General features: G+C 58.2%; 1 protein-coding gene across 8 annotated transcripts; it reads left to right on the top strand.

Moving 5' to 3' along the window:
- On the top strand, positions 1 to 26315 carry DHX34 (DExH-box helicase 34). 8 transcript variants are annotated; one of them, XM_047711383.1, is made up of 18 exons: positions 2856 to 3089; positions 3291 to 3397; positions 4431 to 5320; positions 8023 to 8334; positions 10075 to 10329; positions 12724 to 12826; positions 14111 to 14328; positions 16214 to 16388; positions 18225 to 18418; positions 19051 to 19152; positions 20157 to 20381; positions 20520 to 20693; positions 20961 to 21078; positions 22384 to 22490; positions 23681 to 23968; positions 24849 to 25025; positions 25233 to 25371; positions 26027 to 26315. In XM_047711383.1, exons 3-18 carry the CDS (start codon positions 4619 to 4621, stop codon positions 26158 to 26160), a joined length of 3423 nt encoding a protein of 1140 aa, XP_047567339.1. In that variant the 5' UTR covers positions 2856 to 3089; positions 3291 to 3397; positions 4431 to 4618; the 3' UTR covers positions 26161 to 26315. The 8 variants fall into 8 exon arrangements, 7 of the variants coding, with proteins under 7 accessions (XP_047567337.1, XP_047567340.1, XP_047567338.1 ...); XM_047711381.1 differs by lacking the exons at positions 2856 to 3089; positions 3291 to 3397 and adding an exon at positions 1 to 71; XM_047711384.1 differs by lacking the exons at positions 2856 to 3089; positions 3291 to 3397 and adding an exon at positions 41 to 62.

A 26315-nucleotide genomic window follows, 5' to 3' on the forward strand; every position in this document is an offset into this window, starting at 1 on the left:
CGCAGAACCGGCTTCGTGCGCGTGACGGGCGCTGGGGACCGGAAGTTGGAGCGATCCCGGAGGTTAGTGAGGTGAGGGGGCGGGGCGGCTGAGGGGGGCCGTGGCGGCGGGGACGGCGGGTGTCGGATCGGGTTGGGTAGCTGGGAGCGAGCCGAGGGATGAGGAGGAAAGTTCCACCATGAGGACGTGCGTTGGAGGAGACAGGGGGCCCGGGAGACGCGGACGGAGATTGAGCCTGAGCGCCCCGAGAACACCTGGGCGACAGAGGCTCGAGTGTGGCAGGAATGGGAGTCACGAAAAGAAGCTTGGAGAAGCTGAGGGACCGAGAGACGCGGAGGCAGAGAGAGGACAGAACCCGCAAACTGGGGCGATGCGGGGCAGGAAGCTAATGGGGTCCCCCGAGGGCGCCCCCAGAGGCTGCAGAGAAATGGGGTCGCACCGTGAACTTGGGGGTGGGGGGAAGCCACTGAACAGAAGTAGACTGAGGAGGGCGGTTCAAACGGAGGAACAAGACTCTCGTTGACCTTAGAATGTTACTTTACCAGCCAAAATGGGTTTACTTGGGGGATAACCGCGACTTGCAATCTGGGAAAAGCCACCTACAGCAAAAGTCATTGGCGAGTCCAACAAAAGAGAAGATAATTTTATGGAGAAGGAGGAGGAAGTTGGGAGGGGTTGTTTTGAATGGAAAGTCGGTTGGAAAAGAGCAAGAGTTCAGGGTGTTGATTGATGGTTTCTCCCCGGCCGAGTTGCGGGCTGGTCGTTTTCTTGTAGGAGATGCGGCTGTACCTCCTTCCCTGTTGGGACCTGTAATTGGTGACTCTTTCCTGCTGGTAGTTCTTTAGGAGCCTCTAATTGACAGTTCCAGTACTGACCTCAGGTGCTACCCTCCTAGAGCTCTCATCCTTCCAGCCTCCTAGCTCCATCTTAGTGAGATTTCTCTTTGTTAATGGACACTGACAGATGCAGAGAGACGGAGGCAGTGGGATAGGGAGAACCTGGCAAAAGCTGATGGGGGGACTGAGGAAGGGGAAGAGCCCCCGAAGGAAAGAGACTTGGAGAGGAAGCCGGATGTGGGAAGTGAATGAGATGGATGGGAGCTGGGTGATTTGGGCAGACCGATGAAGAGAGCCGTCCGGAGTGTGGAGACATGGGGCTCAAGGGAGAGCGAGTGCATTTGGTAAGCTTGGAGAGCAAAGAGGACTGAAAAGACAATGTCAAGTTTAAAAATGGGGAGATAAAGCCAGACCACGGAGACTCACGCTAAGATGAAGAGGAATAAATGGGAGCCTGATTCCCTAGATTTGAAATCCTTGTCACACTGTGTACTTAACCTGTCGTTGGCTCAACGACAAGGAGTGATAATAGCACCTTTTTTTTTTTTAAAAGATTTATTTATTTTAGAGAAGTGGGGGAAGGGCAGAGGGAGAGGGAGAGAGAGCCTCCAGTAACGTGGAGCTTGGATTTCACGACCCTCAGATCATGACCTTAATTGAAACCAAGAGACACTTAACTGGCTGTACCACCCAGGTGCCGCAGAGAGTAGCACTTTTTTTTTTTTTGCCCTCTTTTTCTTTAAGATTTTATTTATTTATTTGACACAGAGAGAAAGATCACAAGTAGGCAGAGAGAGGGGGGGAAGCAGCCTCCCTGCTGATGTGGGGCTCAATCCCAGGACTCTGAGATCATGACCTGAGCCGAAGGCAGAGGCTTAACCCACTGAGCCACCCAGGCGCCCCGAGAGTAGCACCTTCTTAACACGAGAAAAGTGTAGATGTGTGTATGTATGTAGTTGTGCACACAGATATACGTACATGATGTAGAATAGTACCTGATCCGTGGGGAGCACTGTTAGCTTTAAAGCAGCAGAACTGGGAGACAAAATGTTAGGTGGAGAGATGGAGGTAAATGGTCACAGTGGTGGGAGAGGCGGTAACAGAGACTGGGAATTGGAGAGAGACAAAAATGGAGCGTCCGAAAAAAACGACTGAATGAGCAAACGAGGAAGTCAGATGGAGCACTGACAAGGGGTGGAGAGGGTCAGGTGGAGAAGGGTTGTTGGAGAGACCATCAGACCTGAAGATAAGAGAAACGAGGAGAGACAGGACCAGACTATCAAAGGAAAGAGGGCTGAGCACGGTGAGCTGAAAAAGACAGGCTGAGACATGAGGACGGACAGCCAGAGTGGGGGAGAGCTCGGGAAGCAAAGAAAACCTCTGCAGGCCACTGCCACGAGACCCAGAGATGGTCAAAGACACTGTGACAGAGCACCGAGGGGACCCAGGAAATCGACATGGTTGCCTACGAGACGAGACTCTTGAGACCCATGGTACTTGCCCAGTTGGGCCCACGTGCTCATAGGCAGCTTGCAGCTGGGAGGAATGCTCTTCATTTTATTCCCGATCCTTTTTTCAGGATCCCAGGCTCAGTATCAACAACCTTCTGCTGCCTCTCCTGCAACAGGAGTTCCCTATGAAGCCACTCTAGTGTCATCGCCCAGGTGTTTGCTGGAAAATGACGCGCACGGGCTGCTGCTCCCATGGGAAACCACTTTACAGGTTTACAGGTGCTTCATCAGCAGGAACCCCCTTTCTTTATCTCAAACTCCCAGGGATGGCCTGAGTTCCCCCTGGGACTGCAGAGATCGAATCTCTGAAATCTGTTCTGGATGGCGCCGAGAGACTGAAGGGAGAGTAGGTGAAATCATTGCTCATTTCAAACAAAGGTGAATTGTGGCCTTTTTTGTTTTTAAGATTTATTCTAGAGAGAGGATTTCAAGCAGACACCCCGCTGAGCATAGAGCCGGGTGTGGGGCTCGATCCCATGACCCTGAGATCATGACCTGAGGCAAAATCAAGAGTCGGTCGCTTAAACCAAATGAGCCCTCCAGGAGCCCCAAATGGTGGCCTTTTGAGTGTAATTTTCCAGGCTTTATGCTTTGGTTTCTCTCACTGATTTCCGCATGTTAGTCATCACCGGGAGGAAGAGTGGACTTGAATTCTGGTTACTGTTTAGCCCCTCTGTGCCAGGCTAGGTGCTAAGCATTGCAGTGTTTGGAAGTAGATATTATCCCCATTTTAAATTTGCAGGTGGCCAGGGGCGCCTGGGTGGCTCAGTGGGTTAAGCCTCTGCCTTTAGCTCAGGTCATGATCCCAGGGCCCTGGGATCGAGCCCCGCATCGGGCTCTCTGCTCAGCAGGGAGCCTGCCTCCACCTCTCTCTCTGCCTGCCTCTTTGCCTACTTGTGATCTGTCTGTCAAATAAATAAATAAAATCTTAAAAAATTTGCAGGTGGCCACACATCTAACAAGTGATGAAGATTCAGAGGTTCAGAGATTGAAACCCAGATCTGCCTGACTCCAAGACCTATACCAAGGAAGGCTCTGAGTCCTCTTAAGGTCATAAACTTTAAGAATCTGAGTGAGGCGCTTCACTCCAGAAAATTGTACCTACGAGGATATGCTCTCGTATGATTAGTTCGGACTTAGGCAGCTGAGAGAAAACCAGCTTTGCCCAAGAAGATATTTTCTTGTGTCGCTGGGACATGAGGGTCGGAGTGGACCAAGCCAAGCTTCTTCCCTCTCTCTTCCACTTCTCGTAGTTGCTCAGTGGTTGTCCTGGCACGTCCTTCCCTATGTCCAAGAGCAGGCTTTGCTCTAGGATGGATTTCTAGGAAAGACTCAGGTTCATGAGCTACTACGGACAGCTCCAGGTTTATACGTCATCCCTGTGACCACAGTAGAAGCGATAAGGGCTTTTCTGTCCTGGCAACCTAGTGTAAATTCCAGAGAAAGGTCATGATTGGTCCCCTGTGGGTCATGTGTCCACTTCTCGTGCAGGTCACTGGTTGAAGGAGGAGGACTTGGGGAGCATGATCAGCCAGGCCTTTGTCACTTGCCCAATCAGGGGTTTCCTGACTTCAAGACCGGCAGAGCTGGGCGGAATCCAGGAAGGGCTCCTGTTCACAGGGCAGGGGAGCCAGTGGGTACTGTTACCAGAAAAGGAAGGGATGTGCCAGGCAAGCAAAGACAGAGGATAATCGACACTTGCAAAATTGTGCACTCGATTTCAAAGCGTTCCTAGGTGTCCTGAAGCTCAGAGACCCCAGAAACCCTTGCCTTACTCTTTTCTTTGTACCGCACCCCTCTTGTGTTACTGTCTCATGGCAAGGTTCTGCTGTTGATTGTCCCCGTGACCCGCCCTCCTTCAGGTTTCAGGTCAAACATCTCTGAGCGTCCTTTTCTAGATTACCAAGCATGATCAGGCAGCTCCTGTGGGCTCCCACGGTCCCATCACAGGATTGTCTGTCTCTTGCCTGTGACCATGACCACATATGAAGGCTCAGGGTGGCCTAGTCCAGTGCCTACAAAACAGCAGGCTTTCAGGAAATGTTTCTAAAAACGAATGAGTGTGTTCTTTTCTCTCTGCCAGGCGTTCCGGGCCTGAAAACCCAGGATGGACTGGTGTCTGTCCCAGAGATCACTGCAGGAGTCGTGAGGGGCCCTGGGTGTCACCAGCTTGAGCCAGTCCCTGGGCACCTTCTCTGTCATTGCCCGTGGCTATTCTGGAGATTGTCTCTTTGAAGAGGGAGTGTAGGACGGAGCTGTGATAAGCACAGCATGCCGCCTCCCAGAACAAAGGAGGGCGGGGATCACAGAGGCCGACCCTGGGATCCCAGCGAGGAGGAGGCCCTCGAGAAATGGGACTGGAATTGTCCAGAGACACGACGCATTTTCGAGGATGCCTTTTTCCGTGACCAGGATTATATACGCCAGGGTTCGGAGGAGTGCCAGAAGTTCTGGGCCTTCTTTGAACGTTTGCAGAGATTCCAGAATCTCAAGGCCACCAATAAGGGGGAGAAGGCCCCGGCGCGTCCCCAGCACAGCATCCCAGCCCTGGCTGACCTACCTCGCACTTATGACCCACGCTACCGCATCAACCTCTCGATCTTGGGCCCCGACACCCGGGACTCCCGGGGGCTGGCCAGGCAGCCCCCGGAGAGAGTGGCCGAGTTCCGCCGAGCCCTGCTGCACTACCTGGACTTCGGCCAGAAGCAGGCGTTCGGCCGGTTGGCCAAACTGCAGCGCGAGCGGGCGGCGCTTCCCATCGCCCAGTACGGGAACCGCGTCCTACAGACACTGAAGGAGCACCAGGTGGTGGTCGTGGCCGGGGACACGGGCTGTGGCAAGTCCACCCAGGTGCCCCAGTACCTGCTGGCCGCCGGCTTCAGTCATGTGGCATGCACCCAGCCCCGGCGGATCGCCTGCATCTCCCTGGCCAAGCGAGTCAGCTTTGAGAGCCTCAGTCAGTACGGCTCGCAGGTGAGTGGGCCGCGCCGGCTTTCTGGGTTTAGGGCACTAGCATTACCCATAACCCTTTCTTAAAATTTTATTTTTGAGAGCGTCAAACAGGCTGTACGCAGAGACCGACGTGGGGCGTGATCCTGAGGTCACAACCTGAGCCGAAATCAAGAATCAGACACTTAACTGACTGAGCCACCCAGGCGCACCCCCCCATATAACATTTTTTTTTTTTAAAAGGTTTTATTTATTTATTTGAGAGAGAGAGATCACAAGTAGGCAGAGAAGCAGGCAGGGCGTGGGGGGAAGCAGGCTCCCCACTGAGCAGAGAGCCTGAGCCCAGGACCCTGAGATCATGACCTGAGCCGAAGGCAGAGGCTTAACCCACTGAGCCACCCAGGTGCCCCCCCCATGTAACATTTTTAACAGCAAAACATTGGAAATGTCCCAGGGATCATTTGGTTTTTAGCAGCCGTAAGAGAGTGAGGACACTTCTTTACTAATGGTTTCGAGGGTTCTAATCCAGGCTCTACCACTTACGAATCGTTATTAAAATTCTAATACCCTAAGCAGAAGAATGTGCGTATCTTATGTAGCTCAGTGAATTTTCACAAATTGAGTTCATTTCTGTAAACACCCCAGAAACCCTCTGTCTCCCCCCGACCCCCCGCCCCAGTTACTGCCCTGAGCCCCCAAGCGTTGTCACTGTTCTGAGTGATACATTATCGTTTTAGGTGATGATAACTGAGTTAAAGAGGAAACCCCACAGACCAACTTTGCCTCTTTTATTTACTTTTTATAAGTGGAATCAAAAAGCGTGTTCTCTTCGGTGCCCGGCTCTGTCGCTCAGTACTAGTCTGGTGAGTCTTGTCTGCGGTAGAGCGTGTGGGTACACAGTTCTCTCTCGCTGCTGTTCAGTGTCCCCTGTGAAGACACCACGACACCACAAGGTATCCGTCCCTTCCGCTATTGACGGGAGCTCGGGGCATTTCCAGTTTCCGGCTCTTGTGTGTGGGTGCTGCGGTCAGCATTCTAGAACATGCCATTAGGTGCCTTTCGGTACATACGTCCATCGGGGATGTAGCTAGGAGGGTGCCTGCCCGCTCGTCAGATCTGCAGGGACGTCTGGCTTCAGCAGATGTGCCAAAATGCTTTGCGAAGCGGCCGCGCCCGTCCACACTCCCAGCTGGCCCTGTCACAGTTACTCTTTTCCGTTCTGGCTTTTCTGGGTGGGTGGGTGGCAGCAGCACGTTTTCATTTGCCTTTGTCTGACAACTGAGGCTTGAACGCGTTTGACCGTTTGACGGCCAACTGGAAATCCTCTTAAGTGTCTGTTCAGGGTTTTTTCCCTGTTTGTCTTCTGTGTTGTCTTTTTGTTCTTGACGTTTGGGGTTTTAAAGATGAGAGAAATAGATCCTTTGTAGGGTTTCTGTATGGCAGATCTTGTCTCCTACTCTGTGAGCTGTCTTCCATTTTCTGAAGGCTTCTTTTGATGACGGTGTTTCTTTATTTAAGTGTGGTCCAGTCTGTCATTTTTCTTTCTGTGGTTGGCACTCCGGGTTCTGTTTAAGGAGTATCTCTCTACCTTGACATAAATGCATCCTGTGTTTTTCCTAAAGATATTTACCTTTAAAATTATAATTTGTCGGGGCGCCTGGGTGGCTCAGTGGGTTAAAGCCTCTGCCTTCAGCTCAGGTCATGATCCCAGGGTCCTGGGATCGAGCCCCTTCCTCTCTCTCTGCTTACCTGTGATCTCTGTCTGTCAAATAAATAAATAAAATCTTTACAAAAAAATTATAATTTGTCAGGAATTGATGTGTGTGATGTGAGGTAGGGGTTAAGATCATTTCCTCACAGGGTGCCTGGCTAGCGCCGCATCTGGTCAAGTGTCTGACTCTTCTTGGTTTCGGCTCAGGTCACGATCTCAGGGTTGTGGGATCGAACCCCATCTGGGGCTGCTTGGGATTCTCTCTCTTCTTCTCCCTCTGCCCCTCCCCACTGTGCTTTCTCTCTCTCAAATCAATAAAATTTTTAAAAAAGAGATCATTTCCTCCCAGTACCACTTTTGAACTGTGTTTTGCCTTGGATGAGGGACCTCAGTTTCCCCATCAGTGAGGTGAGAGTAGTGGTTCTTCTCACGGTGGCTGTGAGGATGAAATGAGTGGGTGGTACCCATTTCAGTGGTTAGAGTAGGGACTCACAGAAAGGTGAACTATCTCCATGATCATTAATTAGCATAGACACCAGGCTCTGTGCCAGACACTTTATGTGCATGAACACGTCCCATTCTCCCAGCATTTAATATTTTATTTATTTATTTAACAGAGCGAGAGAAAGACAGAGACAGAGAGATCACAAGTGGGCAGAGAGGCAGGCAGAGAGTAGGGGAAGCAGGCTCCCCGCTGAGCAGAGAGCCCGATGCAGGGCTCAATCCCAGGACCATGGAAACATGACCCAAGCTGAAGGCAGAGGCTTTAACCCACTGAGCCACGCAGGCGCCCCTTCTCCCAGCATTTAGGGGTGAAAATGTCTCTGGGGTATGGAAGTGCTCGCCCAGAGTCAGCAGCACTAAGCGGCAGAGGTGGGTTCCACAACTGTTGGACTCCCGAGTCTGAGGGGGCTGGGGAGTGGGGGCATTTGCTTGGATGTTCAGTGTGGGCGGGTGAGGGCTGGCGCTGAGGTCCAGGCACCTCCCCTGACCCCCCACCCCCTCCCCGACTCAGGTTGGCTACCAGATCCGCTTTGAGAGCACGCGGACGGCAGCCACCAAGATCGTGTTCCTGACAGTGGGGCTGCTCCTGCGGCAGATCCAGCGGGAGCCCAGCCTGCCCCAGTACCAGGTCCTCATAGTGGATGAAGTCCACGAACGGCACCTCCACAATGACTTCCTCCTGGGCGTCCTCCGGCGCCTGCTGCCCCAGCGGCCGGACCTCAAGGTCATCCTCATGTCAGCCACCATCAACATCTCGCTCTTCTCCAGCTACTTCGGCAACGCCCCGGTGGTGCAGGTGCCCGGGAGGCTGTTCCCCATCACGGTCAGTGCTGCCCCCACGTCCCCCAGTCCTCCCACCCACTCTCTGGCCAGCCCGGACCTATCCCTTCCCTCCGGCTCAGATTCCCATCTTTCTGTGAAGGGTGGTCTCGCTCGCACGCTCTCTCTTTTAAAGCTGCTGTTTCCTGAGTGTGCGCTGTGCCGGGCAGGTGCTCAGTGCCCAGGGGAGGAGACCCAGCCTTGGAAAGCTACGAGTTTATGTTCCTCTTACGTAACAGTCCTGCTGGTCCAGGCCGGTGTGCAGCTCTGTTGCATGTGGTCCTTCAGGGACCCGGGCTCTTCTTTTCTCCCACTCTACCGTCTCACGGGGTGGGGCTGCTCAGTCTCCACACTCTTGACCTTTTGGATAATTCTTCTTCTGCGGGGGCTGCCCTGTCTGTTGTAGGCTGTTCAGCAGCCTCCCTGGCTTCTCCTCACCAGCTGCCAGCAGCGTTCTCCTCCCCAGGAGTGACGCGTCGCCCAGGATGTCTCCTGATGTTACCAAATGCCCCTGGGGGTGCCCCCCAACCCGGCCCAGCACTGCTGTCCTAGGGAGCCGACCAGGTCTGTCTGGTCAAAGCTTTCAGGAAGAGGGAGAGAGCCCCAGTCCAGGGAAAGACCCGTTTGTCTTTAAGTTGGACATGACCTTGCAGCTGTCTCATTCTCTCTGCACCCCACCCTGCTGCGAGGTGAGGGGGCCAGAAGGTGCTTTCTCTTGCTAGGGGATGGCATGCCCAGGAAGGAAGGGGCTGAGTCTCTGGGGCCACTGTGGGTCTCCCACTCCACTCGACACACTGTGCTCCCCCACAACCTCACCCTGTCCCCACAGTGGGCCTGCCCAGGCCTCACACACGTCCTTGACCTCCCTTCCCAGGTCTTCGGGTTCTCTGGAAACTTTTGCCCTGAACTTTGCCCCCTTCGCTCGGGCCTCTTTGCTGTGGCTAGCTTGGTGGTCTTGTCAGAAAGCAGAGTGAAAGCTCATGGGGGCCCCACCACAGCCGTGGGCGCCCTGTGCCAGGGATTTTCGCCCCTGGGGGTAAGACGGAGGCTGGGAGGCGCGGAGCAGCAGAGTGGGGCCTGGAATCCTGCTCGCAGACACCGCCTGGGCCCGGCAGCCTCTCTCTGCTCTTTCGGATCCCCTTTTGCAACCCCCTGTATGTGTCCACCCTCCCACCCTGGGTGGCACTTGTGGACCCCTCCCACGTGGCTTCCCAGTGACCCTCCATGCCAGTCTGCCCCCGCTCTCAGCTCTCTCTGTGTTTTGAAAGCCACTCCTTCCTCTTGCAGCGGGAGTTGGTAGAAGCCCCAGAGTTCCCAGCACCAGGAACCGCACCGGTCGGTCCCTGTGGTTTTGGGTTCCAAATACCCATCCTTCTGTCTTCCAGGCAGCTGTAAAAAAATACAAAGGGGGGAGCATGCTGTCTGAGAAGTGATTTTTCTAGGCTTTTGGTCCTGGCCTCACCCTTTAAAATTCTGTGGTTGCTAAAGTTCCCCTCCTGACCCGAGAGAGAGCACGTGTCGCGCATGGAGCTCAGCCAGTTTTCACGCATCAATGCCTGCATGCGGCCAGCAGCCAGATGCAAAACTCACACGTCCCCAGGAGCCTTCTGGTTACCCCGATATGCTGTCCTTTTAGAACCTCCTCCTCTCATTAACCCGCTCGATGGGCCTGCGCCATCTCCCTGCCGCACCCCCCTGGCCCCCCGCCTCAGGTGACAGGCGCGCCCCTGCCATCTCCCCGCAGGTCGTGTACCAGCCACAGGAGGCCGAGCCACCAGCGTCCAAGTCCGAGAAGCTGGACCCCCGGCCTTTCCTCAGGGTGCTGGAGGCCATTGACAACAAGTACCCCCCCGAGGAGCGGGGCGACGTCCTCGTCTTCCTCAGTGGCATGGCGGAGATCAGCTCGGTCCTGGAGGCTGCCCAGGCGTACGCTGGCCGCACCCAGCGCTGGGTGGTGCTGCCGCTGCACAGCGCCCTCTCCGTGGCCGACCAGGACAAGGTACCACGCATGGCCCGTGCGGCCAGGCCAGGTGGGGTGGGCAGGGAGGAGGGGGCTGTGGGCGGTGGAGGGAGTATTTCCAGGGTGAGCTTCCTGGTGAGCTGGGGGCATCTGAGTGGAGCTTTGCGGGACAAGGAGGACTTGGAGTAGCCGAGGGAGGGCGTCGGGGTGTGGGTGCGGGAGGCCTCGAGCTCTGGTGTGGAGGTAGGAGTCTGCAAGCCGGGGGTGGGGAAGGGTCGAGAGGCTGCCCTGACGGAACGGGAGGGGCTGGCAGAGAGGCCTTCGGGTCACCCTGGTAGTTGTCTGTTGCCTTATAATGGAGCCCCCACACCTGGCAGCTGGCGAATGCGTACTGTTCTCTTTTCCCATGGCTCCTGCAGGTCAGGAATTTGCAAGAGGCTTGGAGGGGTGGGGGCATGCCTCTGGCCCAGGCTGTCTTGGCGGGGTGTGGCTGAGGGGTCGGCTGGGGCTGCTGCCATCCGAAGGCTGGCCCAGGGCCGGAGGGCCTTCCTGTAAGATGGCTCAGTTCATGGCAGGCTGTTGGTCGGGGACCTCAGTTTCCCTCCATGTGGGCTGTTTGAGTGTCATCCCAGCTTGGTGGCTGGCTCTCCCCAAGAGAACCAAGCAGAAGCCACAACATCTTTCACGGCCTGGCCTTGGACAACCCAGCCATCATGTCTGCAAGGGTCTGTTAGCTGACCTGGGCTGCTCTGGTCAGGGGCTAGGTAGTGGGTGAGGGTGTGGATCCGAGGAGGCGAGCCGCATCGAGGCCTTTGTGGAGGGTGACTACCGCAGTCCCCTGGGGAGGAGGCCCTTCAGGTCACCCTCAGTCATTGATTGAAGAGACCACCTCCTCAGTGCTTCCCCTCGAGGCGAGGGGGCTCTTTGGGACACGCTGGGAGCCAAGATATGGTCCTTCCCCTCACGTAGCTGCCGGTCTGTGGAGGGAGATGGCAAGCCATGATAATTTACAAATGGAAAAGAAAAGTTCTGGAAACGGGAGAGCAGAGCACAGTTGTGGTGGATTCAGGGAAGGCTTCCTGGAGGAAGAAACTTTCAAAACTGAGACCCGAGAAAGCCCCAGCCTAGGAAGGGGGCAGGGAGAAGGGTGTCTCGGCTAATGTGTGTGGAGCCAGCCGGAGCGGGCAGCTGTGTGTGCGCCTTGCCTCGTTGAGACCTTCCAGCAGCCCTGTCTGCCAGGGGCCGCTGTTACCCAGGACAGACACAGACACAGTGAGTCAGGCACTTCTGCGAACTCACGTAAGTAGCTGAGCCAGGCTTTGGAATGTGGTAGTTTGGCACCAGAGCCTACGCTGTTAACCAGAGGTTACCAACTTCCTGTAAAGGGCCAGGGAGCACAAAGTCGTAGGTTCGTTTGTTTATTTGAGAGAGAGAGACACAGAGCGTAAGCAGGGGGAGGGGCAGAAGGGGGAGAAGCAGACTCCCCGCTCAGAGGGGGGCCTGATGCAGTGCTTGATCCCAGGACCTCAAGATCATGACCCAAACTAAAGTCAGAAGCTTAGCCAGCTGGGTCACTCAGGTGACCCCAAAGTTGTGGGTTTTGTGAGCCATTTCACATCTAGCACAACTATTCCACTCAGAGTAGGAAGGCAGGCGCAGACAGACACAGGTGAGGCTGTGCTGGGTTAAAACTTGATTCACAAAAACAGGAGGCTGGATCTGGCCCCCAGGCCTAGTTGCAGACCCTCCACTCTTGCCCACTGTGTTTGTCTCCTGGGCCCAAGAGAAGAGCTTGTGCAAAGGGCCTGTGGTGAGAGAAAGGTGGGGCCCCTGGGAGACCACCTGCAGGGCGTCTGGGGTCTGTGATGGGGAAGGCAAGCTGGGTGCTAGTGAGAGGTGGGCAGACCTAGGCTGCGTGGCCTCGAAGACCCATTGTGGTGCTTGGCCTTTGTCCCGAGTGCTCCTGGAGCCACGGGAGGGTTCTAGCAAGGTGGGGAGTGGCGGCTGTTTGTCCTTTAGCAGATCTCTCTGCTGTGTGTGATCACGGGTGGGAGGCCAGAGGCCAGGAAGGAGGCTGGGGCAGGACCTGGGTGGGAAGGGAGGGCCTGGACCAGGACAGGGCTGTGGGTTTGGGGAAAATGGAATGAATTTTGGAAACATTCAAAACATGCAGGTGTGGCTGGAGTGGGGAGGGGCAGGGGAGTCAGGACAGCCCAGGTTTGTGGCACACGTGTGTGATGAACCATCTCCGAGATGGGAACTCGAGGAGGAGGAAAGCGTTCAGTGGGAGGCGCTGAGGCTATTCAAGATACTGTAGGTGAGTGTGAAATGCCTGTGGGCCATCCAGGACACGTCAGGGAGGCCACTGGACATGGGTCAGCAGGGGTCCATTAGTCCCGGATGTCACCTCCTCCCCACCCCCCCACCCCCCAGGTATTCGATGTGGCTCCCCCTGGAGTTCGGAAATGCATCCTCTCCACCAACATCGCTGAGACCTCTGTCACCATTGATGGGATCCGCTTTGTCGTCGATTCTGGTAAGGGCTGCTCCCTGCCATCTCTCAGGTCCTAGAGAGAAGTGTGGGGTCTGGAGATGTGCAAATGCAGTGAGGGGACTCCAGACCAAAGCAGGGAGTAGGAGGCTTTTAGGGCCATGGAGCAGTGGCAGCATCTTGTCAGACATTCTAAGCTTGCTCCTGCCTCAGGGCCTTTGCACTTACTGGTGTCCCTGCCGAGAGCCGTCTTTTTCCAGATATCCACAAGGCTCACCCCCTCATCTCATTTCAGGGCCTGCATAAACGTGTCCCCATCAGAGAGGTTCACCTTGTCCGCTTTGGTGATTTCCCCTTCCTCTTCCCGCTGTAGCTTCCCTTATGAGAGCCATCGTTCCTCAGAGTATGAGCCTTATATTTTATATCTGTTGGTCTATTTCTTTTTTTTTTTTTTAAAGATTTTATTTATTTATTTGACAGAGATCACAAGTAGACAGGCAGGCAGAGAGAGGGAGGGAAACAGGCTCCCTGCCGAGCAGAGAGCCCGATGCGGGACTCGATCCCAGGACCCTGAGATCATGACCTGAGCCGAAGGCAGTGGCCCAACCCACTGAGCCACCCAGGCGCCCCTGTTGGTCTATTTCTTTTCTGTCTTCCCAGCTAGACGGTTCTCTGGGACGTCAGTGTAGCGTAGAGGTTGGGAGACGCTGGGGCCAGCCTGGCTGTGTGAGCGAGGTGGTGTCCCTGAGACTGTGTGTGTCCGTTCGCTCATTTGTAAAGCGACAGTAATAGCAGAGCCTCCCTCGGGCTGGAAGGCTTCAGCGAGTGAATTCATTCCCCTGGGTATTTTGGGTGGTACCCGGCACAGAGAGAGCCCTCTGTGTTAGCAGTGACCTCACCGAATCTGGGGACCGTCCGTGATAAAACATCCCATAATTTTGCATACCATCGAAATTTTAAAATGCTGGCCATGATATATGGATATGTCGTTGCTTCTGGGGTGCGTCCCATTTTCAGAGGCGATGAAAGTGGCCAGAGTTGGTCTTAGCGCTGATGACCTCTGTTCCGCTCAGCCCTGTGAGGCTGGGGACAGTGTTTACAGCTGCGCCCCATACAGAGCCTGGCATACAGCAGGAGCCTAATAAGATGGATAACCGGGCTTCCGAAAACGCAAATCCGAGACGTGTGAATGAAGAGCGAAAGGCCGAGTCAAGGAGATGTCAGGGTCAGGGCCTTGTTACTGGAGAGAGGAGGCAGTGGGGGCGGCAGGGGCCGAGCCCGAGGTGGGGGCCCCGCGGCTACTGCACTGGCCGTCCTGTCCCCGTGCAGGGAAGGTGAAGGAGATGGGCTACGACCCTCAGGCCAAGCTGCACCGGCTGCAGGAATTCTGGATCAGTCAGGCCAGTGCCGAGCAGCGCAAGGGCCGGGCCGGCCGCACGGGCCCCGGCGTCTGCTTCCGGCTCTATGCTGAGTCCGACTATGACGCCTTCGCCCCCTACCCCGTCCCGGAGATTCGGAGGGTGGCGCTGGACGCTCTGGTGCTGCAGGTGAGGCCTCCGGCGGGACCCTCTGTGCCGTGCGGGCGGGCGGGGCAGGGGAGCGTGGCGCTTCCAAACGTCTGCTGCCCTGGAAAGGGCAGGGTTGTCCCTGGGTCCCGGGGCTCAGGCAGCCCCATCGGAATGCTTTCAGCGGTGACAGCCAGCCCACCCCAAAGCGACTCTTGAAACTGGGACTTCTTGGGACAGTCTGGTCCTGGCTCCTGGGCAGCTTTGCTGCGGTTGGGCTGCTGGGCCGCAGGGGCCTTGTGGAGTGGCCGACACGCAGGACCTTAGTCCTCGGGGTGCTGGGCAGTTTCTTTCATGGGGGGACCCAGGCCCCTTCCCGGTGCGGCCTGCGGAGGAGCGTGGGAGGGCCTGAGGGCCAGGCCCCCCGCACTCACCCTGCCCCGTTAGCGCTCACTCCTGGGCCCACCCCTCCCCATGGAGCTCGGCCCTGGGCTCTGTGCCTGGGCAGAGGACAGCCAAGGGGGGCGGGGAGGGGCTTTCCACAGCAGCCCCCCCCCACCCAGGCGGAGTGGCTCGGGGCACAAACCAGCCCCCTTCCTGCAGGTGGTGCACCCCGACGGTTTCTGTCAGATTTTGTTTTTCAAAAATGCCTCTCGGGATCCACTGTGTGCATTCCTGACCCACGCGGCCTGCCCGATCTGGACGATGGGCCGTTTCACGTGAGGCACGGTCCCCAGACAGGGAAGCGGAAGGCTCGGTTATTGAAGTGGGTCGGTGATGTCCTCTAGGGCTCGGGCTTGTTCTAGCCTTTTTAAAAATATGTGACAGCAGAGATCACAAGCAGAGAGGCAGGCAGAGAGAGAGAGAGAGAGAGAGAGGAGGAAGCAGGCTCCCTGCCCAGCAAGGAGCTCGATGCAGGACTCCCAGGACCCTGGGATCATGACCTGAGCCGAAGGCAGAGGCTCAACCCACTGAGCCACCAGGCGCCCCTTGTTCTAGCCTTTTCTGTCTTCTAACCGTCAGCGGCTCTGCCAAGCGTAGCAATGGAGGCGGTGACGGTGTGCTTACCTCGCGCTCCCTGTGGGCCGGGCGCCCTTCCTGGTGTTGTGTCTAGAACTGTTTGGATCTCCGCAAATACTGGGAGGCAGGTAGTCTTACCGTTCCGATTTCTGGATGAGGAACCAGTCGCACAGAGAGGTGATTTAAGTTGCCCCAGGTGTCCCAGCGGGATTCCCTCTGAGGCTGTCAGGCTCCGGAGCCGGCCTCGTACGTGCCACCTGGCTCAGACAGCCGTGGCCTCACCGCCTCCCTCTCTGCCATCCAGAGGCAGACGAAAGTGCCACCCCTCAGGACCTCATTTTTAAGGCCCCGGGAACCTTTCCCTGAAGGCCCCCGGCCGAGCCCCCACCCCATCTCGTTGGCAGCCCTGGGTCACCAGTGTCTCCTGGTGGACTTGGAACTGCCCGGGGCTGTGGCCTTGGCTGAGTAGCTCAGAGAGGGGACCTCCGGCCGCAGCCACTCACCGGAATCACCTCGAGAGCTGAAATAAAAAATCTGGCCTTTGCCCCACACCCAGAGCTTCTAACGTAAAGGTTTTTTCATGAGCACAGGGCGTCCTTCCGGGCGGCAGGGAGGGAGGCCGGCCCACCTCAAACTACCGAGCCAAAGAGAGGATTTCACAAGGTTGTGCATCCGTTGTCGGGGGGTGCTCTGGCTTAGGAATGACTAAGGACTTCTGCTGCTCTCCTTGGTCTGGGAGAAGAGGTGCTGGACAGACAGCCAGTGGCCCTTCTCCCCTGCCTCTGTACAGTGGCCTTGACATTGGGAGATTTAAGGTAGCATGAATTTGTGATCTGTGAGTCCCCGGCCAGTGCTGCACAGTAGCTCCCGTGTCCCCCATTCCTGGGGGGCTCAATTGTCATTCCAGATGAAAAGCATGAGCATGGGGGACCCGCGAACCTTCCCTTTCATTGAGCCTCCGCCACCAGCCAGCCTCGAAACGGCCATCCTCTACCTCCGGGACCAGGGGGCCCTGGACAGCTCCGAGGCCCTCACCCCCATCGGATCCCTGCTGGCCCAGCTGCCTGTGGACGTCGTGATTGGTGAGGACGTCCTCCAGGGTGATCACCCAGGGCGCTGGGAGTGGCCGTAGGGACCGTTCATGCCCTGTGTGACTCGTCGGCCAGCCTGTACTTTCTCTGGGCCCCGTCGGATCAGTCACAAGTTCCTTGTGCCAGACCGTTCTGGGCGCTGGGGTGTGGGAGTAAACCAACAGGCCCCTGTCTCCTCCGCACACCCTGTTCCCAGCTCCGCCCTGCTGGCCCCTCTCTTGGTGTCGTAAGGATGTCAACACAGCCCGCTTCTTCCTCCTGCTCATCCTTGAGTCATCCAGGCCCTTCTGAGAAGCTCGCTGACCGAAGTGTGTCCTGCTCTGATTCTCGTGACTCGTGACGAGCTAGATGCTCTGTGGCCTGCACAATATTCCCAGGCGAGCAGGACTCGCTGTGGCACTGTTGGCCAGGCGTGATGCTCCGCAGAACCTTCCGGCCGTGTTCCCATCATTCACGTCCCCTCAGGGCACCACCCTGAGCTTCAGCGGGGACAGGCGACTGGGGACCACCGACCCCAAGGGCCTCTCCTGGTTATGAAGACAGTGTTTTAGAAGAACACAGGGCTAGAGCCAGGGGAATCTGATCCGAAGTGAAAAAGAACGTTCTGTGAGCCTTGGCTGTGTGTCAGTGAAAGGCTTTGTGGGCCCTGTGTCATTTCGCTCTCACCTGGTGACGGAAGGGCATTTGGTCACCCCTTCTGTATAGGTGAGAGAGTTGAAGCTTGGCCGGGGACAAGGACCTGCACCCCAGGGCCCGGAGCGGGCAGGCAACAGGGCTGGGGCTGGACCTGGTGTGACAGGGGAGTGACTCACTGCAACCTCTGAGAAAGGCTGTCACTTGCCCAGGGTCACGCCATGGGCAGAGCTGGGAGGCACCCGCAGCCAGGCGGACACTGTCGGTCCCCAAGCCCCGAGGGGCAGGCGGCACAGCTGACTCAGTGCCGGGAGGTTCCGGGCCCAGATGGCTCAGTCCCACCTCCCCTGTGCCAGGTGGGGCGCCGAGTGCTTCCCCGGTGAAGCCCTGTTCGTTCTCCCAGCAGCCAGATGCTGCTGTTGGCTCATTTCACTGACGGGGAAACAGAAGCGCAGGAAAAGGGAGGGACTTGCCTAAAGGACAGAGCTAGAGAGCCCTGGGACAGCCTCGTTTCCTTGCCATGTTTTATAAGGTTAGATGTGTAACAGGAACTTTTCAGAAAGGCGGCCAAAGGCACTGGTAAGGATGAGTCAGACACGTGTTACGCAGGCTGCTGACCATGGGACAGACAGGCGAGGGCCTGGGGGTCCAGACCAGGGACCTGCTGCTTCGAAATCTCCCCATCTTCCCTTCTCCTGCCCCCCCCCCGCCATCAGCCCCTGCATCCGCTGCCTCCACCTTGAATTACACAAAGTGCAGGAGAGGAACCGTCCAGAGGCAGGCACAGGAGTCTGTGGTGTGTCAGGCAGGCCAGGCCGTCAGGGCTCTGGTGGAGTTTCCTTCTAGAGGGAGGGGGGCGTGCGGGGAAGGAGAGCCAAGCCAGGAGGGGGCGCCGGGTGTAGAGCGGAGAGCCTGGCGGGCAGGGGCAATGTTCAGACCAGCCCTCCGACCGTGCCCACCTGGTGCCTCAGGGTAAGATTGTGGTCAGCCCCGATCTACAGATGGGAAACTGAGGCCTTGCCCAAGCTCGCATGCCTGGGAGGCAGAGTGTGGGCTCGATTATGTCATTGTGGCTCCCAGGGCCCTTTGCGGATAAGGTGGAGGGGGTGGGGGACCGGCTGGGAGTGGGAGGGCGGGGAGGGCGGCGGTCCCAGTCCCCAAGAGGCTCAGCTCGGCATCTCCCCGACCTGCCAGGGAAGATGCTGATCCTGGGCTCCATGTTCCACCTGGCGGAGCCTGTGCTCACCATTGCGGCTGCCCTCAGCGTCCAGTCACCCTTCACCCGCAGCGCCCAGAGCCACCCGGAGTGTGCGGCGGCACGGCGGCCCCTGGAGAGTGACCATGGGGACCCTTTCACGCTCTTCAACATCTTCAACGCCTGGGTGCAGGTGAGGCCAGCGGTGGGGCTCCTGTCTGTGATATTGCGAGTGGGACAAGAGGTGGCCCGCTACCCCGGTGAGGACCCCGAGCCCTCTGCGGACTAGAGGGCCCCTGTCTCCCACTCTCTGCTCCCGTGGCCATGGGACGCTGGGGCCCAGCATCGAGGGGAGGGGAGTGTTTCCAAAGCACCAAGTAAGACCACTGCCGCCCAGGGGAAGGGCCCACGCTCCTAGGATGGCACTTAGTGTCCAGCACGTGCTCTGGCCAGGCAGTCCCAGGGACCCGGTGTTGACTGAAAGCCCTTGGCCCTGCCCTCCAGGGTCACACAGTCCTGTGCAGGGAGGCAGACCTGTCCTTGGGCTGTGACCTCCCAGAATGGGCTGTGATGGCAGTCCAAGGGGCTGGGTGTGCCCATAGGGGATGTCTGACCCAGTGTAGTCTGGAAGGCTTCCTGTAGGAGGAAGCAGTGACACCGAGACTTGGGAGAAGAAGGAGAACATGTGTGTTCCTGCCTCCTTTTCCAGGGCCTGCTGTTTGGGCCCATTCTGGGGGCAGCTGGGGGTATCTGGGTGCTGGGTCAGCCCCTGCACCCTTCCGTAACCGACCAGGCCTTGACCCCCGGCGTCCGGTCCCCACCCAGGTGAAATCCGAGCGGAGCAGAAACTCACGCAAGTGGTGCCGCCGCCGGGGCGTAGAGGAGCACCGGCTGTATGAGATGGCCAACCTGCGGCGCCAGTTCAAGGTGAGGCTCAGGACCAGGGGAGGGGCCGGGTGGGGGTGGGAGAGCAAGTGCGGGGGCACCCACCCCTTTCCTTCTCTGATGGAGCAGAGTCCCACCCTACACCCACCCCCACAGCCATCAGACACTCAGATGTGGGGTGGCCTGGGTGAGTCATGGGTGGAAATCCAGGAGGGCTTCCTGGAGAAGTAGACAGGGTCAATGGTCACATGCTATATCCTCACAAAGAACCTTGCCATCTGGAGCAGGGTGCTGAGCTCTGGGAGGCAGCAGGGGGCGACGGCTGGCACACCAGATCGGAGGGGATGTCCCAGTGGCAAGTTCCAGCTCCATCATTTGCTAGCAGTGTGGCTCTGGGCAAGTTCCTGCATGGCCCTGGGCCTTGGCCTCTGTGCTGTCCCGTGAAGATTAAATGAGTTAATAGACGAGGGGCACCTGGGTGGCTCAGTGGGTTAAGCCTCTGCCTTCCGCTCGGGTCATGATCTCCGGGTCCTGGGATCAAGCCCCGCATCGGGCTCTCTGCTCAGCAAGGAGCCTGCCTCCCCTCCTCTTTGCCTGCCTCTCTGCCTGCTTGTGATCTCTGTCTGTCAAATAAATAAAATCTAAAAAAAAAAAAAGTTAATAGACGAAAGAGCCTTTAGAACAGGGTAAGTCCCCTGTGGCATGGCTGCCCGTGGTTGCACATGACCACGCTGGGGGGCCCAGAGAGGGCAGTCACCCGACCACGGCCTACTGTGCAATTTTAGACCTCCCCACCCCCACCCCCCGTCAGAGACCGCAGATGCTAGGACTGTTCTCGGCATCTCTGGCTTTCCAGGGCCTTGCTTTGGCTTTGGTTGGCTTGCAGAGTCTGAGAGGGTGGTGAAAGGTAGGGGCTCCTCTCTCTGTGTCGCACAAGACATCCCAAGTCCTCTGAAACGGTAGGGGCCGGCGAGTGGCAGGCCCAGGACCGGAGCCCCAGACTCAGCCTGCCCTGTGTCCCTCACCCGGGCTCCGCCTATCCCCAGGAGCTGTTGGAGGACCACGGGCTGCTGGCCCGGGCCCAGGCCGCGACACAAGGCGACAGCTCGCGCCGGCTGCAGGAGCGCCGGGAACGCAGGGAGCTGTACCGCCTGAAACGCCAGCACGAGGAGGGCGGGGCGCGGCGGCGCAAGGTGCTACGGCTGCAGGAGGGCGTGGACGGCGGCTCCAGCGACGAGGACCGGGGGGCCGGTGATGGCGTGGACATCCAGGTGGGTGCCGGGGGGGCGGGGGGCACGGACAGGACCTGACCCCTGTGCTCTGTAGCTCCCTGGGGTCCTAGTGGCAGCCTCTCAGGTACCGGGCTGGCCCCCCCAGGAACCTGCCTTCCCCCCACCTTCCCCTCTCAGGATGTGAAGTTTCAGCTGCGACACAGCCTGGATCAGCTACAGGCGGCCACCAGCTTGGCCCAAGACCTGACACGGGACCAGATGGCGCTGCTCAAGCTGGTGCTGGGCCGGGGCCTCTACCCGCAGCTCGCCGTCCCGGACCCGTTCAATAGCAGCCGCAAGGACTCGGACCAGGTGGGCCTCCTCTGGGCGCTTCGCCCCTCGGCATGCCTTCCTGGCCGTGCTCGGTGCTAAGGACATGGGAACAGTCCTGGCCTTGCCCTCATGGGGCTCCAGTGCACCGAGGTGGAGGGCGGGGGTGTCAGGGGAGGCTTCCTGGAGGAGGTGACTCCTGAGCGGAGACGTGGATGGGGAATCTGGCCGAGAGAGTGGAGAAAAAGGGTTGTGGGCAGCAGAGGAGTAGGTCTGAGAGCCTCTGTCACTTGGTGTCTGCCTCTGCAGATCTTCCACACACAGTCCAAGCAGGGGACCGTGCTGCACCCCACCTGCATCTTTGCCAACAGCCCGGAGGTACTGCACACGCAGGAGCAGGCGGCCAGGGGCGGCGAAGCCAGCCGAGGTACCGGGAGTCTAGGCAGGGAGAGAAAAACCCCTTGGGAGGGGAGTGAGGGGCGGGGGGACAATAACGTCAGGGGGCCCCTCACCATCTGGGCTTGCCTCCTGGCTCCCGCCCACAATTTGCCGACATGGGAGCGGCTGGTGTCGGGGTGTTGGGGTCCCAAGAGTCAGACCTCTCGGGGACTCACTCCCACGCTGAGCCCCACCCTCCCCATGGTGACTAGTGGGGCGCTGTGGCCACACCCCAGGCCAGAGCTTTTAGCAAGTAGAGGGGACCTGTCCCAGGGGCTCTATGAGCGCCCCAGCTTGGTCCTGCCCCAGGGCACCCCTGGCTGCTGGGGCCCAGAACGCAGCATCCAAGCACTGGGCCAGGCAGGGGCCTGGCCAGGGTGCCCCCTGTGTGACTTCTGGGACAGCTGCTCTCTGTCCTTGTTTATAAACAAAGTAACCACGGTAAAATGTGAACATTAACTCCAAAAGGTAATGTTTGTAATTTTTATTTTATTTTTTTTTAAGATTTTATTTATTCATTTGACAGACAGAGATCACAAGTAGGCAGAGAGAGAGGAGGAAGCAGGCTCCCCGCCAAGCAGAGAGCCCGATGCGGGACTCGATCCCAGGATCCTGGGATCATGACCTGAGCCGAAGGCAGTGGCTTTAACCCACTGAGCCACCCAGGCGCCCCTGTAATTTTTATTTTTTTAAAAGATTTTATTTGACAGAGATCACAAGTAGGCAGAGAGGCAGGCAGAGAGAGGAAGGGAAGCAGGCTTCCTGCTGAGCAGAGAGCCCGATGCGGGGCTTGATCCCAGGACCCTGAGATCATGACCTGAGCCGAAGGCAGAGGCTTTAACCCACTGAGCCACCCAGGCGCCCCTAAGGTTTATAATTTTAAACAGTGAAGGTAGAATTTGAAACTTTCCCCTCATATCTTTAACTGCTGTAAATTTCTAGGCAGTCCGCTCTCTTCCTGTTACATTGTTTTCCTCCTTTATTTTTTCATTTTGAAAAGTCCCAGATCCCTTCCTGGGAAAGAATGGGATGAGCCCTCGGTATCCTCACCGAGCTTCCTGCCACCCTGTGTCTCCTGTCACCTCACGTTTTACTCCTTTTGCTGGGATCCGGTCCCAGGCCTGTCGCTGAGAAGTGTAAAACAAGGTCTGGTGTTTTCGCTGCTGCGATGCCCGGTGAAATCAGTATTTCCTACCGCATGGAAATGGCCCTGGGGGGACAGACCAGCGGGGGCTGCTGTGGGCAGGAGATCGGGTGGCGGGGGGGCCCTGAGCTGCCCTCTGGACCGTTGCAGATGACAAGGACAAGGTGAGCAGCAAGCACCAGCTCCTCGCCTTCGTCTCACTGCTGGAGACCAACAAGCCCTACCTGGTGAACTGCGTCCGTGTCCCCGCTCTGCAGGTGTGTCCCAGCCGCTGCGCAGCCTGACCGTGTCCCTGGGGCAGGAGGCCGGGCTGGGTGGAAGAGCCGCCTTGCCCAGCTGGCTGCTGTCTCTGCCTTCGAGTATTCATCCAGTAAGCGCTTGGCTGAGCGCCTGCTGGGTGCCGGGGACTGGCCTAGGCACTGACAGCCCAGCAGGCAGTAAGACCAGCCCCGGTCCCTGCTGGTGCAGGGGTCACATGCAGCTGGGGAGGATGGCAGTAATGACAGACATGCTAGTGGGTGAGGAGGACTTGGGGAAAATGAAAAGAATAGGGTAAAGGGGTTAGGGTGGGGTGAGGGTAGGGAGCAGGCTGTAATAGGAACGCGATCAGGGTGGGCCTCGCTGAGAAGGTGCAGTGGAATGAAGGAAGGAGCCACCAGGATACTTAGGGAGAAGAGTGTCTTGGAACAGCAAGTGCAAAGGCCCTGAGGCACATGCATGCCCACTGTGCCCAGAGAACAGCTGGACCAGAGGTAGTGAAGGGGAAAGTGGCTGGAGCTGGGGTCAGAGAGAGGAGGTCCGAGAGGCTGGGACATCCCCGCCTCTCCTGGGAGGGTTTGAATAGGGTGGAACAGGGTCTGATGCAGGGCAGTGTCAGGACCCCAGCGAGGAGGCGACTGTAGTTGTCCTGGCAGGAGAGGGTGGGGGCCGAGGACACGTGTGGGTTGTGGATAGGTTGGTGTATGTGTCTGTAGCCAAGAAGGGAGAGTCCTGCCAATGTTAGCTGCCCCGCCTCCTGAGTTCCGCACACCACCCTGCCCGCCGAGGCCCGCCCTCCCTTCCCACTCTATGGAGGAGCGAGGCTGGGGGAAAGCATAGGTAGTGACTGTTCAAATGGGAGGGGCCCTGTCTGAGGCGGCTTTGACAGAGGCCTCTGCGAGGTCACTGCCGCCCTGTGGCGAGACTGGGTGAGGACCCAGACTTCCTAGAACGTAGTGCAGTTTACGCTTTGACCTTGGTTGGTCTGTTTGTCCAAGTACAGTGTCCGTGCCGTGGGGGCGGGGACCCTCGCTTGCAGCCAAAGCGGGAAGGGGCCTGGCACGCAGGGGGCTGTGGTGGGTGGTGCGGGTGAACGGACAAGTGGGGGGAATGAGGGGTGGACGGGGTCTCTCGGAGCTGGTGTCCTGCCCCGCACCCCACCGTCTGCCTCCCGTCCCCTCCCTTCCAGTCCCTCCTGCTCTTCAGCCGGTCCCTAGATACCAACGGTGACTGCTCGCGTGTGGTGGCTGATGGCTGGCTGGAGCTCCAGCTTGCGGACAGCGAGAGCGCGCTCCGGCTTCTGGCAGCTTCTGTGCGGCTCCGGACCCAATGGGAAAGCACCCTGGACCGGCAGCTGGCCCATCAGGCCCAGAGGCGGCGGCCAGAGGGGGACGAAGGGGAGGACACGGTGGCTCCAGGGGACCGCAGGGAGGTGGCAGACCTGAGCCGGGACCTGCTGCGGTTTGTGGCATCTGAGGTCTGTGCCGCCTGCATGGCTGTGCCCCGCGTTCAGAGGCCAGAAGGCCTGTCTTCCCCTCCTTCCCTGGTCATGCTTTGGGGTTTGCATTTGACCCCAGGCACCCAGCGGCAGAGGCCAAGCCATTAGCCCCTGTGGGGCCCCCTCCCCCAACCCCCACAGTTCTGTGTGCATTTATTGAGCACCACTGCACGTGCTGTGTGAGGTGCTCTCATGAGGGGTTAAGGGCGTGCAGGCCAGAGAGGGAAGCTGTAAGAAGTGGTCTGTTCACAGAGGGCGCAGGGAGGAACTGGGCGGGGCAGGTGTGAGGTCAGTTCTCCACCTCGTAAGTGGGCAGCTGGGAATCGCTCCCAGGTCTGCATGCAGATGGGGTAGAGAGAAGGGTGTGCACCAGGGTGACTTCCCAGAGCTGCAGGCCCGGGGAGCCAGGGCAAGGGGAATGGACTGGAGTGCTGGGTGATGGCGGGTTGGGTTGTGGTCCCACAGGTGACAGGGAGCAGAAAAGGGGCACTGGCGCGGATGCTAGACCAGCCTCTTGTAGCCAGTGGCTGAGACCATGCTGTGACTGAGTTGAGCAGTTGGCCCTGTCCTGGGTCCGATTTCAGGCACAGCTGGATCCAGGTGCATTAACCATGTTTTCTTTTTTTTTTTTTTAAAGATTTTATTTATTTATTTGACAGAGAGAGATCACAAGCAGGCAGAGAGGCAGGCAGAGAGACAGGAGAAAGCAGGCTTCCTGCCGAGCAGAGAGCCCGATGTGGGACTCAATCCCAGGACTCCGAGATCATGACCTGAGCTGAAGGCAGCGGCTTAACCCACTGAGCCACCCAGGCGCCCCTTAACAATGTTTTCTTGAGTCTGTCTCTCTTTTCTTCCCCAGGTTCCCTACAGTCTCCGGCGGCTCACAGGGCTGGAAGTCCAGAACCTATATGTGGGACCCCAGACCATCACCGCTGCCCCCAGTCTCCCGGGCCTCTTTGGCAGCTCTACCCTCTCCCCCCACCCCACCAAAGGGGGCTACGCAGTCACTGACTTTCTCACTTACAACTGTCTTGCAGTAAGCATGGACCCCACCTCAGCCCATCATCCCACCCCTAAACGGAGGGAGTCCCGGCCTCCCCCTGACAAGCCACCTCCCAACTCAGGGCAGGAGGTGGTTTTGGCGTGGGGCCCGCCAGCCCCGAGGGGTGCTAGCACAGGTCGCAGGCAGGGGGGTGGTGAGTGGGGCAGGGGGCCACGTCCTGATGCAGCCTTCCTGCCCCAGAGTGACACGGACCTGTACAGTGACTGTCTCCGCACCTTTTGGACCTGCCCCCACTGTGGCCTGCACCTGCCCCTGACGCCCTTGGAGCGCATCGCCCACGAGAACACGTGCCCCGAGGCCCTGCAGGACGGCCCCCCAGGTAGGGACGGGGGGGAGGGTGGGGCAGCTGTGTCCACCCGCCCCTCCTGTGGGGCTTTACTGCAAGGCTGGGCCTTCATCTGCTCCCCGTCTGGGGACTGAGGACCACAGCCCTCTGGCTCTGGTTGGTGCCACATTGGATTTTGTCACAGAGACCAGGAACCAGGGACGGGAGGGCCCAGAACATCACCTCTTTCTCATTCTTTTGTGTCTCTCTGGGCTCCATGTGGGGCTGACTCTGGTCTGCCTCTGGTTCTGTCTGTTGCTGTGTCTCTCGTTCTTTTCTCTGTCCGGCTGCTGTCTCTGGCTCAGCCACCCTGCCCCTTTGTCACCCAAGGGGTGCCACAGCAGGCAGATCCCACCACAGTGGCCGGGGCTGGTCTGGGAGGTGGCAGTGGGACCCCATGGTCCCCATGCCAGGATGCGCTCTTCCTTATTCTCTGTGTCCCAGGGGTGACAGAGACAGACACAACGAGACACACAGAGTACAGACTTGCCTGTGTGTGTGTGTTAATCAAGGAAGGCTTCCCTGAGGAGGTGGAACCAGAGGCCCCAGAGACTGGGAGGTGGCCTGAGCTCTCTGGGTGCCTGGGACTTGGGGGGGGTGGGAACACACAGGGGTGACTCCCACCCCCGACAGCCTACCTGTCTTGTAGGGGCAGAGGAAGCCGCCCCCGAACCCGTCCAGAAGACATCTGCCCTGCAGAAGCCCTACCACTGCGAGGCCTGCCAGAAGGACTTTCTGTTCACGCCCACAGAGGTGCTGCGCCACCGGAGGCAGCACGTATGAGCGGGGCCAGGATCCCCACCTGTCACCCTGTCAACCCCCGCCGGGCACCGAGAGTCCTGCCCGAACCGCAGCCTGGGCTCAGTGCTCTGGTCGGGCCAGCCTGGCATGGAGGGGACTGTGAACATGCGAATAAAGTCTCTGGTGCGGCCTCTGCC

The sequence above is a fragment of the Lutra lutra genome, chromosome 17, assembly GCF_902655055.1.
Source record: "Lutra lutra chromosome 17, mLutLut1.2, whole genome shotgun sequence".
NCBI lineage: Eukaryota > Metazoa > Chordata > Mammalia > Carnivora > Mustelidae > Lutra > Lutra lutra.

Bases quoted from the DNA above. Each gene is read 5' to 3' on its own strand.
- DHX34 (XM_047711381.1), top strand. From the start codon at position 4,619: ATGCCGCCTCCCAGAACAAAGGAGGGCGGGGATCACAGAGGCCGACCC. The intron at 5,321-8,022 runs GTGAGTGGGCCG...TCCCCGACTCAG, and splicing joins TCAGTCAGTACGGCTCGCAG to GTTGGCTACCAGATCCGCTT. The intron at 18,419-19,050 runs GTGAGGCCAGCG...GTCCCCACCCAG, and splicing joins TCTTCAACGCCTGGGTGCAG to GTGAAATCCGAGCGGAGCAG.